Source organism: Vombatus ursinus, unplaced genomic scaffold (assembly GCF_900497805.2).
Source record: "Vombatus ursinus unplaced genomic scaffold, bare-nosed wombat genome assembly UNPS02014779.1, whole genome shotgun sequence".
NCBI classification, from domain to species: Eukaryota; Metazoa; Chordata; class Mammalia; order Diprotodontia; family Vombatidae; genus Vombatus; species Vombatus ursinus.
The window spans coordinates 2,873,000-2,887,306 of NW_020954557.1; the positions used below are offsets into that span (position 1 = coordinate 2,873,000).

General features: G+C 37.1%; 1 protein-coding gene across 2 annotated transcripts in view; it reads right to left on the reverse strand.

The window, feature by feature from the left end:
• LOC114045888 (polypeptide N-acetylgalactosaminyltransferase 5-like) overlaps positions 1 to 14,307 on the reverse strand; it is an 84,370-nt gene that overhangs the window by 21,711 nt on the left and 48,352 nt on the right. For both annotated transcript variants that reach the window (XM_027866071.1, XM_027866070.1), the window contains 2 exons: positions 13,847 to 13,982; positions 11,721 to 11,840 (listed from right to left, as the gene is read on the reverse strand). In XM_027866071.1, coding sequence (XP_027721872.1) covers positions 11,721 to 11,840; positions 13,847 to 13,982 — 256 coding nt within the window. The remainder of the gene's footprint in view (positions 1 to 11,720; positions 11,841 to 13,846; positions 13,983 to 14,307) is intronic.

Here is a 14,307-nt window from a genome sequence, read left to right on the forward strand (position 1 = left end):
AATGAAAGGACTGGTTTTAGAATTAAATTCTTTGGAATATGAAGAAACCTACCATTCTGGCAATAGTTGTGCTCAAGATTAAAAATCTTGGGACAAATAAGTAATGAACCTGTTTAAGACACTCTCTTCTGGTGGCAGGTGACTACAATAGGAACCTGATGGAGGTTCTGCTTCACATGTTGTCAAGTTGAAGCACTGATTGTGTCAAGATAGGGAAACTTTGACCTCGACCTGGGTGAGGTGGGGGGGGGGATTCTTAGCAGACACTAACTTGGTTGTTGTAGTTGGAAAATAGCAGTATTGATTTTCAAGTGAGACAACAGCAAAATCAATAATACTGAGTTCAAATCTATCCTGAGACACTTACTAGCTGTGTAACCATGGATAAGTCACTTAACCTCAGTTTCCTTTGATTTCCTCAACTATAAAATGGGAATGATAGTAACACCTACCTGGTAGAGTTGTTGTGAGGATCAGATGAGATAATATTTCTAAAAAGTGCTTAGCACAATGTCTGGCATATAGTAGGCACTTCATAAAGGCTTATTCTTTCCCCCCACCCTTCCCTTCCTTAATACCTTTAAAGTTTTTAAAGCAGTTTTATTCTCCTATGGCTGTCATATGAATTTGTTTGTGGAAATGAAGGGGTTCAAGGTAGCAACTCAGAATCAGGTCTAAAAGGGATTTTTCTTAAGTAATCCCATTATCAATGTAATAGATAGAAGGAAATGATGTAAACTGTGAGACACCACACTATAAGCTTTAAAACTTTAGCACCATCTGCGTGCCAAGATAGGGGAGTACAAGGAGCAACTCCGTTGAACTCTCCCAACATTCCTTTCCAAATAATTGAATTCCTCAAATAAAATTTTGGAGCAGCAGAGCCAACAAAAGGTCAGAGTGAGACATTTTCCTAGCCAAAGACAACTTAGGAGATTGGTAGGTGAGGTCTGCAACACCAGAACGAGGGCCAGCCCAGAACATTGCAGGAGTATCAGCAGTGTGCCTGGGAGGTGGCTGCAACACCGCCAGCAGCAGTTTTGGGAGCTCTCAGCCCAGAGACAGTAAGAGCATCGAAAAAACTGGTCAGTAATCACGAAAGAGTAATCACAAAAGTATCAATAAATTCCAGGGCAGAGAGGAGCACTTCTGGTTGGTCACAACAGAGCAGGGGACGTTGGAGCAACTCCAAGGCAGAAAGGAGCACTAGTGCTTATAGCTCCAGGGGCACAGGGAATGTGACCATAGTTCCAGGACCAAGAAGATTGCTAGCACTTGCTAGGGGCAGGGCCATTTCTAGGTAAGGCCAGAGCACAAACTAGGAGAACAGTGACCACAACTCTTCCAGAATCACACCACCTTGGAAGAGTCAAAAACTTGTAGAACCCTAGAATTAACTCTGAAAATAGAAGCACAAAAAGAGCCTCAGGCTTGAGACAGTGCCTCTCCACCCCCAAATGAGCAGAGCCCAACTTTAACATAAAATTCAAAGTCAAAAATAAGGTGGAAAAAATGAGCAAATAGCAACAGCAACAACAATAACAAAAGAACCTGACCATAAAAACTACTACAGTGGCAGGGAAGACCAAGATGTAAACTCAGAAAAAGACAATAATGTGAAAACAGTTACAAGGAGAGCCTCAAAGAAGAAGGATAATTGGACCCAAGCTCAACAAAAATTCCTGAAAGAGTGAAAGAGATGAGTCATAGAGGAAAAATTGGGAAAATAAATGTGAGTGGTGCAAGAAAATTATGAAAAGAGAATTAACAGCTTGGTAAAAGAGACACAAAAATATTTAAGAAAATAACACCTTAAAAAACAAAATTGGATAAATGGTTAAAAAAGGCACAAAAATTTACTGAAGAAAAGAATTCCTTAAAAAGCAGGATTGGCCCCATGGAAAAAGGGGTACAAAAACTCAATGAAAGAAATAATTACTTAAGAATTAGAATTGGGCAAATGGAAGCTAATGACTCCATGAGACTTCAAGAAACAATAAAGCACATTTAAAATAATGAAAAAATAGAAGAAAATGTGAAATATCTCATCAGAAAAACAACTGATCTGGGAAATAGATTGAGGAAAAATAATTTAAGAATTATCGAACTACCTGAAAGCCATAATTAAAAAAAGGCATAGACGTCATATTTCAAGAAATTATAAAGCAAAATTATCCTGATACCTTAAATGGAGAGGGTAAAACAAAAATTGAAAGAATTCACTGATCACCTCCTGAAAGAGATCCCAAAACCTAGAAAGATTTACATGAACTGATGTCGAGTGAAGTGAGCAGAACCGAGACGACATTGTACACAGTAACAGAAACATTGTGCAATGACCAACTTTGATAGACTTAGCTCTTCTTAGCAATGCAAGGCTCTAAGACAATTCCAAAAGACTCATGATGGAAATTGCTATCCACATCTAGAGAAAGAACTATAGAATCTGGATGCAGATTCAAGCATACTATTCTCTCTCTCTCTCTCTCTCTCTCTCTCTCTCTCTCTTCCTCTCTCTCTCTTGGTTTGTGTTTCTTCTTTCTTGTGGCTTTTCCCTTTGGTTCTAATTTTTTACAACATGACTAATGTGGAAATATGTTTAAAATGAATGTATATGTATAACCTATATCAGATTGGGGAGGGGGGAGGAGAGGAAGGAAGAGAAATTTTAGAACTCAAAATCTTATACAAATAAATGTTGAAAACTAAAAATAAATAAATGAACAAACAAACAAGCAAATGAAAAGAAAGAGCTCCCAAAATGAAAACTCCCAGGAATACTATAGCCAAATTTCAGAGCTCAAGAAGAAAATATTGCAAATAGCTAAAGAGAAACAATTCAAATATTGTAAAGGCACAGTCAGGATCAAACAAGATTCAGCAATTTCCAGGTTAAAGGAGCAGAGGGCTTGGAATATGATATACTGGAGGGCAGAAGGGCTAGGATTACAACGAAGAATAAAGTACCCAGCAAAACTGAGTATAATCTTTCAGAAGAAAAACAGATATTTAATGAAATAGAGGATTTCCTGATGAAAAGACCAGAGCTGAATAGAAAACGTGACATTCAAACAGAAGATTCAAGAGAAGCATAAAAAGGTAAACATGAAAGAGTAATCACAAAGGTATCAATAAAATTAAACTATTTACATTTCTATATGGGAATATGATGTGTGAAATTCTAAGAACTTGATCATGGAGATGGAGCCGAGATGGAGCCAAGATGGCAGAGTAAAAGCAGTGACTTGCTTGAGCTCTCTCCCAAACCCCTCCAAATCCCTACAAAAATGGCTCTAAACAATTCTAAAGCAGCAGAACCCACAAAAAGAGAGAGTGAAACAAATTTCCAGCCCAAGACAACCTGGATGGTTGGTCAGAAAGGTATATCACGCTGGGCTGGGAGAGGAGCACAGCTTGGCATGGGCATGCAGGCCCCAGTGAACCTGGAGCAGGCCTGAGAGGGCTGAGTTGTGGGCAGCTGTGGAAATTTCCAGACCTCTCAACCCAAGAATGCCAAAGACAACTTAGAAGGTCAGTAGGAAAAGTCTATGTCTGCAGTGACAGAGAAGCACCGGGTTCCTAGCCCCCAAGTGTAGCCCTGGGTTGGTGGCTGCCTCCAGAGCATCTGGCCCACAGACTGGGGGGAATCAAGTGGCTGATCAGAGGGGGATTGCAGGGATCTCTCTCCTGGTGCAGGATTCTCTCGCTTTGCCCATGCTTGGATCTGGGTCACAGTTCTGGGTGGAGGTCCTGGGGTGAGGAGCACAGGTGTAGTGGAGCTTGTAGTGGCTGTGGAGAGAGAATCCTCCTCATGGTGGCAAGACAGAAAAGAGTGCTTGTGGTCACTCATAGACCAGAGGACAGGCCAAGAAAGGAGTAAACACCTCCCCCTTGATCATAGCACCTTGGAAGAATTGAAAATTTACAGATCCCTAGAAGTATCTCTGAAAACAGATGCACAAAACCCCTGAAGCTTGGGACAGTACATTTTCCACACTGGAAACAGACTCCTATCTTAACAAAGAGTTTATAACTCAAGTAATTGGCTGGGATCATGAGCAAGCAGTGCAAAAAGAGTTAAACCATAGAATCTTTCTTTGGTGACAAAGAAGATCAAAACATACAACCAGGAGAAGACAACAAAGTCAAAGCACCTACATCCAAAGCCTCCAAGAAAAATATGAATTGGTCCCAGGCCATGGAAGAGCTCAAAAAGGATTTTGAAAAGCAAGTAAGAGAAGTAGACGAAAAACTGAGAGTGATGCAAGAAAATCATGAAAAGCAAGTCAACAGCTTGCTAAAGGAGACCCAAAAAAATACTGAAGAAAGTAACACCTTAAAAAATAGCCTAACCCAAATGGCAAAAGAGGTCCAAAAAGCCAATGAGGAGAAGAATGCCTTAAAAAGCAAAATTGTCCAAATGGAAAAGGAAGTCCAAAAGCTTACTGAAGAAAATACTTCCTTAAAAATTAGAATTGAGCAATTGGAAGCTAGTGACTTTATGAGAAATCAAGGCACTGTAAAACAAATCCAAAAGAATGAAAAAATAAAAAAAAACAATGTGAAATATTTCATTGGAAAAACAACTGACCTGGAAAACAGATCCAGGAGAGAGAATTTAAAAATTATTGGACTATCTGAAAGTCATGATCAAAAAAAAGAGCCTAGACATCATCTTTCAAGAAATTATCAAGGGAAACCTCCCTGATATTTTAGAACCAGAGGGCAAAATAGAAATGGAAAGAATCCACCAATCACTTCCTGAAAGAAATCCCCAAAGGAAAACTCCTAGGAATATTGTAGCCAAATTCCAGAGTTCCCAGGTCAAGGAGAAAATATTGCAAGCAGCCAGAAGGAAACAATTCAAGTATTGTGGAAACACAATCAGGATAACACAAGATTTAGCAACTTCTACATTAAGGGACCGCAGGGCTTGGAATATAATATTCTGGAGGGCAAAGGAGATAGGATTTCAACCAAGAATCACCTACCCAGCCAAATTGAGCATAATTCTTCAGGGGAAAAATGGACATTCAGTGAAATAGAGGACTTTCAAGCATTCTTGATGAAAAGACCAGAGCTGAATAGAAAATTTGACTTTCAGATACAAGACTCAAGAGAAACATGAAGAGGTAAACAGAAAAGAGAAATCATAAGAGACTTATTAAGGTTGAACTGTTTATATTCTGCATGGAAAGATGATGTTTGTAACTCATGAGTCCTTTGTCAGTATTAGAGTAGTTGGAGGGAAAAAATTATATGTATGTAGATAGATAGATAGATAGATGGATAGATAGAGGGCATAGGGTGAGTTGAAGATGAAGGGGTGATATCTGGAGAATAAAATTAAGGGGTGTGAGAGGATTATAATGGGAGAAAGAGAAAGGGAGAGGTAGAATGGGGTAAATTATCTCACATGAAACAGACAAGAAAAGACTTTTATAGTGGAGGGGTAATGGGGGAAGGTGAGAGAGAATGAGTGAATCTTACTCTCATTGGATTTGGCTTAAAGAGAGAATAACATACACACTCAATTGGGTATGGAAATCTATCTTACCCTACAGGAAAATAGGGGGAAAGGGGACAAGAGAGCAGGAGGATGATAGAGAGGAGGGCAGATTGGGGGAGGGGGTAATCAGAAGTAAACACTAATAAGGAGGGACAGGGTCAAAAGAGAGAATAGAATAAATAAATAAGTTTTTAACAACATGACTACTGTGGAAGTGTTTTGCATGACTACACATGTATAACCTGTATAGAATTGCTTGCCTTCTCAATGAGGGTGGGTGGGGAGGGAGGAAGGGAGAAAATCTGGAACCCAAAGTTTTAAAAACAAAATTTAAAAAAAAATTAAAAAAAATTGTTTTCACATGAGTGTGAGTTGATTATGTTGACATGATTTCTAAAAATAAAAGGTAGGGGTGAGAAAGAGGGATGAACAGAAAGAAGGGGGAAGGGAGAGGTAGAATGAGGAAATTTTTCTCATGTAAAAGAAGCTTGCAAGGAATAGCTTTATAATGGAGAAGTAAATGAGGAGTTAATGGGCAATGCTTGAACCTCACTCTCATCAGAATTGGTTCAAAGAGGACAGAATATATATACATACTCAGTTGGGTATATAAATGTATTTTGCCCAATAGAGAAATAAAAAGGGAATGGGATTAGAGATATGGGGCATGATAAGGGAGAGAGTGGATTAAGGGAGGCAGTGGTCAGAAGCTAAACAGACTTTTGAGGAGGGACAAAATAAAAAGAGAAAGAAGGATAAATAGAAGAAAACAGGGTGGAGGGAAATACATAATAATCTTAACTGTGAATGTGGACGGGATGAGCTCACTCATAAAACAGAAGTGGGTAGCAGGGTGGATCAGAGACAAAAAATCCAACAATATGTTGTTTACAAGAAATACACAAAACAGAAAAACACATACAGAGTTAAAATAAAGGGCTGGAGCAGAATCTATTATACTTCAGCTGAAGTAAAAAAGGCAGAGGTAGCAATCATGATCTCAAACAATGCAAAAGCAAAAACAGACTTAATTAAAAGAGATTCAGGGAAACTACATTTTATTAAAAGGTAATATAGACAATGTAGTAATAAAATAAATTTACAGGAAGTTTCTCTGAGGAAGTCCTCACATGACTAATGTCTGAGACTGGATTTAAACTTAGGAAAATGAGTCTTCCTGACTCCACACCCAGCACTCTATCCACTGTGCTGCCTAGCTGACCTGGAGTCAGGAAGACCTGAGTTAAAATCTCAGACACATCTATTCCTATTAAAAACACTAGAGAGCATAGAAATAAATGGAGTATTCCTTAAAATGATAAGTAGCATCTACCTAAAACCTTCAGTGAGCATAATTTGTAATGGGGATAAGCTAGAAGCATTTCTAGTAAGATCGGGGTGGGGGAGACAAGGATGTCCACTAACACCACTGTTGTTCAATATGGTACTAGAAACGTTAGCTTTAGCATTAAGAAAAGAAAAAGAAATCGAAGGTATTAGAATAGGCAAAGAAGAAACAAAGCTATCACTTTTTGCAGATGATGTGAAATATCCTAGAGGATTAAGTAAAAAACTACTTGAAATAATAAACGACTTTAGCAAAGTTACAGGTAATAAAATAAACCCACATAAATCATCAGCATTTCTATAAATTACCACCAAAGCCCAACAGCAAGAGATAGAAAGAGAAATTGCATTTAAGGTTACTGTAGACATTTTAAAATATTTAAGGGTCTACCTGTTGAAACAAACCCAGGGACTATATAAACACAATTACAAAACACTTTTCACACAAATAAAAGCAGATCTAAATAATTGGAAAAACATCAGTTGCTCATGGGTAGGCCGAGCTAATATAATAAAACTTACAATTCTACCTAAACTAATTCACTTATTCAGTGCCATACCAATCAAACTAATAAAAAAAATTATAGGGCAAGAAAAAAAATAACAAGAAGATTCATTTGGAAGAACAAAAGGTCCAGAATATCAAGAGAAATAATGAAAACAAATGCTAGGGAAGATGGCCTAGCTGTTCGAGATCTTAAATTGTATTATAAAACAGCAATCATCAAAACTGCTTGGTACTGGCTAAGAAATGGAGTGGTGGATCAGTGGAATCGGTTAGGTATGCAAGACACAGTAGCCAATGACTATAGCAATCTACTATTTGAGAAACCCAAAGGCACCAGCTTCTAAGAACTAAGTTCTTTTAAGAACTCATTATTTGACAAAAATGCTGGGAAAACTGGAAAAGAGTATGGCAGAAACTAGTCATAGACCAAAAATCTTACATCATATACCAAATAAAGTCAAAATGGGTTCATGATTTAAATATAAAGGCTGATACTATAAGCCAACTGGGAGAGCAAGGAATAGTTTACTTGTCATATTTATGGAGAACAGAAGAATTTATGACCAAACAAGATATAGAGGACATTATGAAATGCAAAATGGATAATTTTGATTACATTAAATTGAAAAGTTTTTGCACAAACAAAGTCAATGCAACCAAGATTAGGAGGGAAGCAGAAAACTGGGAAAAAATTTTTACAACCAGTGTCTCTGATAAGGCCCTCATTTCTAAAATATATAGAGAACTAAGTCAAATTTATAAGAATACAAGTCATTCCCCAATTGATAAATGCTCAAAGGATATGAACAGGCAGTTTTCAGATGAAGAAATGAAAGCTATCTATAGTCATATGAAAAAATACTCTAAATCACTATTGATTAGAGAAATGCAAATCAAAACAACTCTGAGGTACCACATCACACTTATCAGATTGGCCAACATGACAAAACAGGAAAATGACAAATGTTGGAGAAGACGTGGGAAAATTGGAACACTAATGCATTGTTGGTGGAGTTGTGAACTGATCCAACCTTTTTGGAGAGCAATTTGGAACTATGCCTAAAGGGCTATAAAAATGTGCTTTACCCAGCAATAGTACTTCTAGGGCTGTATCTCAAAGAGATCATAAAAATAGGAAAAGTACAAAAATATTTATAGCAGTTCTTTCTGTGGTGGCAAAGAATTGAAGATGGGGGGGATGCCTATCAATTGGGAAATGACTGAACAAGGTATGGCGTACGAATGTAATGGAATACTATTGTGCTATAAGAAATGATGAGCAAGTGGACTTCAGAAAAATATGGAAGGACTTGTATGGACTGATGCTGAGTGAAGTGACCAGAACCAGGAGAATGCTGTACACAGTAACAGCTACGTTGTACTATGACTAACTTTGATAGACTTAGCTCTTCTCAGCAACGCAAGGATCTAAGACATCTCCAAAAACCTCATGATGGAAAATGCTATCCACATCCAGAGAAAGAACCATGAAGTTTGAATGTAGATCAAAGCAAACTATTTGCTATTTTTTTCCTCTGTTTTATTTTATTTCCTCTTTCTTGTGGTTTTTTTCTATTGGTTCTAATTCTTCATTACAACATGACTAAAGTGAACATATGTTTGGTAGGAAGGTATATGTAGAGCCTATATCAGATTGCACACCATCTTGGGGAGGGAGGTGCAGAGGGAGTGGGAGAAAAATTAAAAACTAAAAAGCTTACGGAAGTGATTGTTGAAAACTAAAATTAAATTAACTAATAATAAAAAATAAAAAAAATAATATCTCAGACACTTACTAGATGTTTGACACTGGGAAGTTACTTAACCCTGTTTGCTTCAGTTTCCTCATCTATAGAATGGGCTGGAGAAGGACATAGCAAACTAATCTGGTATCTTTACTAAGAAAGCCCCAATGAGGTCATGAAGAGTTGGGCACAACTGAAAATAACAACACCATTATTGTGGTATAAGAAATGAAGAAGGGGATGGTTTCAGAAAAAAAAAAAAAACATGGCAAGACCTATGTGAACTGATGCAAAGTGAAGTAAGAAGAATCAGGAGATCGTTGTGCACAGAAACAGCAATATTATAAAGATGATCAACTGTGAAAGACGTGACTACTCTAATCCAAGTCATCCGAGACAATTCCAAAGGACTCATGATTAAAAAATGCTATCCCCCTCCAGAAAGAGAACTGATGAAATCTGAGTGCAAAATGAAGTATAATTATCTCACTTTTTGTTTTTTTATGATATGACTAATATAGAGATATGTTTTGCATGATTTCACATGTATAATTAACTGATAAAAGCTTGCCTTCTCAGTGGGTAGGGGAGAAGTGGGAGGGTGGGAGAAAAATCTCAAACTCAAAATTTAAAGAGAAAAGAATGTTAAAAATAAATAAACAATAAAATTCAAAAACCAACAACAACAAACTTCAGCACCTTCCAAATATCTAGCAAGATGTGACCTTGTGGAGAGAACTATACATCAGAACCTCCTCATTTTTTGTGGACTGACAGATGACAAATCTCCATCCAAAAAATGCAGTCCTTAAAATTTCCTAGCAGAGTCAACCAAGAAACTGTATTGGCACAAGACCATTATCACTGACTGAAATAGTCTCTTTCACACCTGGATAGAACATTGATTCATAAAATCTTAAGAACAATGTTTTTCAGAATTGTCACCATTCCAAACACTCATACTTCCCAAGTGCCATGTAAAAAAAAAAAAAGCTTTCAAAATATAGGATCTCAGAAAAGACTTACTGGAGTTTTAAGCAACTGAAATTTACGGGAAAAATGTTTAAAATTTAGAATTGCACTATGAGACACCTCATATTCGAACATGTTTAAGGAGAGACAAATCACATTGGAACCTGTTACCTTTATTTGTCAAAGTGCTTAGTGCAGTATCTGGCACATAGTAGGTCCTATATAAATGCTTATTTCCTTCCTCTTCCCCTACCAAGGGCTTTCAGTGTGCTCACGGAGGAGAGGCTCTGACAATGTTATTCAACTACAAACAGCTATGATTTTCATCAACCTGTAGAATAGTGTGAGGAATACTAAATACAAAAGAGTAATCACAGGATTAGTAAATAGGAATAGTACAATTCTGCCTCAACTCTATCAAAAAAGATGGGAATGAGTTAATAATAAAAATAGTGATGGTTAGCATTTATACAGACCTTTAAGGTTAGCTAGTAAAAACAGTGTACAGGCATTATATTATTTACTCCTCTCTACAATCCACTAAGGTTAGGTGCTATTATTATACCCATTTTAAAAATGATGAAACTAAAGCTTGGGGAGATAAAGTGGTTTGCTCAGAATCACACAGCTAGTAGCAACAAGAGAATATATTATGTAGCTATTTCCAGTTAAAAAAGCATCTTATGAATACTATCTCATTTGATCCTCAACAACTTTGTGAGGTAGGCAGAGCAGGTGTTATTATCCTCCTTTTACAGATGAAGGTGCTGAGGCTCAAAATGATTAAATGACTTGCCCAAGGTCACATAACAAAACAAGTGGCAGAGTTGGGGTTCCACCTAGTTTTTCTGAGTCCAATCCCAGTATGATTCCCATTACCAAGCAATGATGATGCATTGACAACACAATCAATTAATTATACAAGAAAAATCAAGTGGATAAAGAACATCTATTAGCCATAGAGTATACATAGTTGAATGGGCAACTCATAGAATTGGTATACATGCATATGTAATGTATGTGTATGCATGTGTACATATACATATGTGTATGTATATACATACATATATACATATATGTATATACATACACACATATTTGTCAGACATTGCATGTGGCCAATGATGGCTGGACCCTGATTTGATTATTATAATAATAATAGTTAACATTTTTATAGTACTCATTATGACACTTTGCTAAGCACTTTGCAATTATTATCTCATTTGATTATCACAAAAACCCTAGTGGGTAGATGCTAGTATTCTCTGCATTTTAGAGATGAAGAAACTGAGGCAAACAGAGGTGAAGTGACTTGTTCAGAGTCACACAGTTAGTAAGTATCCAAGTCTGGATTTGAACTCAGGTTGTCTTGACTCCAGGCTCATTGCTCTATTCACTGTGCTACTTTGCTGAAGAAGACAAGCAATTAAGAAATTACTTGATCATGGTAATGTTAATAACAACAGTCTCAGATTTGGGATTGTTTTTATAATAACTACATTGGTTTACATATTATCTAGAATCAGTAATTAATTTATGGAAGACTGTGGAATAAATTGTCACACCTTGTTTCTCCTTAAGATCTATTTCTACACCTCTGTCCCCACTTTATTTCTACAACCTAATTTCCCACTCTTACCTTATTACATCTGTTTCCTTTATCTTATTTTGTTTGATGACTTCAGGAGGAATCTTTTTCCAACTAAAATTCATGGGCCACACAAAGATGCCCCTTTGAAAGTTGTCCACTGTCATGTAGCTAAGAAGAAGAGAAAGCACGCAAAAGCCTTATCAGATATATGGCACATTACCTTGCACCCCGTATGCTGACTTCCTAGTATAGTTCCTTGAATGTAGTAGTTGCACACTCAATATAAAATGAATGAATGAACTAACTGCCTAAGAACAAGATGTTGGACGAACATCACCACAAATATTTCAATGACAAATGAATTTATGTATTCTTTGTGCCACAGTGATTATGTAGTTGTAGTACTCAGTTCTTTCCCAGCTTTGTTCCCTCACCTAGATAGTTTATGCCTCTATTTCCTTACCTCTTGCTACTCTATGACCTGCATTCTGAGTTCCTATGTCATTATTCAACTGAAATGACTCTTTTTAAAGTTACCAGTGATCTTTAAATGGCCAAATCTAATGATGAACTTTTCTTAGTCCTCATCCTTCTTGATGTCTATGCTACATTTGACATAGCTGATCACTCTCTCCCCCTAGATTCTGCTTCCTCCTTAGGTTTTTATGTTACTATTCTCCTCCTACATGTCTGACTATTCCTTTTTAATGTTTATTGGCCCGTTATCCTTCTTATACTCACTAACTGTAATGTCTCCCAAGCTCTGTTTTCAGATCTCTCTGTCTCTCTCTTTGTCTCTGTCTCTGTCTCTGTCTCTCTCTCTCTCTCTCTCTGCGCTTCCCCCTGCCTCCTACTCATCTGCTCCCAAGAACTTAATTATAGTTTCTATGTTGATGACTAATAGACCTAGTCTCTTCCCTGAACTTCAGTAACCACATAGCCAATGATCTGCCTATTAGACATTCTAAAATATATGTACTAGAAACATCTCAAACTCAATATACTCAAATGTAACACATGATCGTTTCCCCCAAACCCTTCTTTTTACTGAACTTCCCTATTTCTGTTGAGGGTACCACATTGTTACAGTCTTCTAGGCTTGCAACTTTAGCATTATTCTTGTTTCCTTACTCTCCCTCACCCTACACATCTAATTAATTTCCAAATCTCACTGTTTCTACCTAGGCAACATCTCTCATACCTGACCCTTTCTCTTTATTCACATAGATACTGCCTTAGGTCAGGTTGTCATTGCCTCTTATCCAATTAATGTCTCTGCCTCAACTTTATCCCCCACTTCAATCCAACCTCCATATGGCTTCCAAAGTAATTTTCCTTACTTGTAGATCTGACCATGTAATTATTTTGTTCAATAAACTTTAGTGGCTCCTTATTGCCTCAAGGATAATATATAAATATTCATCTTTGACTTTTAATTCCTCCATAATGTCTTTACATACCTTCATCTTATTATAGAATCTATTCCTTCCTTCACCCAAATTTTAAGGTGTTCTCTCTTCAAGTTGTATTTAATTACTTTGAATTTATTTCATGTTTATTCTTTAAGTATTAATTCCATATGTACGACATAAATAAATACATATATGTATGTGTGCACATGTGTACATGCACATGTTGTCTTCCCCTATAGAATGTAAGCTCTTTGAGAGTAGAGACTATTTCATTTTTGTCTTTGCAGTATAGTACCTAGCACAGTGCCTGATGCATAGTAAGCACTTAATAAATGCTTGATCAATAGGATTGTAAGTATCTGAAATTATTTTCCCTTTTCACCTATAATCTGTGCTTAGCCTGAATGGGGTCTTATAGGCCCTTAGATACAAATGGCTTAGAGAGAAAGTGCTAGAAAGTTCATCTATTAATGAGTGTTAGAATTTGCTAAGACATGGATACAGATTAAGAGGTTTATAGGATTGGGGCTAGGAACAGGTGTGGTTCAGAAATGAGTTGGAGCAGGAAATTATTTAACAAATCTGTCTTTCCTCCAAGATATGCTCTTACTCCAGATTGCTGGCAAGAATTTCTTATTTAACAGGATGGAGACTGTGTTTGTCACATTTGAGAAGAATTCAATATAAGGGAACTAAATAGTATACTTAGTCACTAGTGGTCTGTGCGTAATGGAAACGTTCAGTGAAATGTAATGACATTACCTTAAATCCTTGTCATTGATTATTTCAATAACTGGACAGGCCACTTTTTTTCTGTTCAAATAAACTCTTTCTAGGAGAGGTTCCAACCACCCAACGTTACATTCCACATGAGAATCCAGGAATGTCAACACATCACCTGGTGGGCAAAACAAAGATATAGTTTAGGCCCATGGCTCCCTCACCACTAGACCAGGTTATTAGCCTCTCACATTGTACTCCCCTCCCGTTTCAAGCTATTTTGAACCAACCTCTACTCTTGCTGTTCCCTCATTTGGTAGCCATAGTTCCACCCTAGCCTCATCATCCTGTCCTGACTCTTTACAACTGTTTTCTTCAATGGTAAAATGTAATAACTTGTTCAGTAGAACTTTAAATATCCTACCCTGGGACAATTCCCTATCCTGGGTTAAAGCCCAAGTCACCTGCTCTAGTTCTGGCGCTACATCCAGCCACCCTGAAAT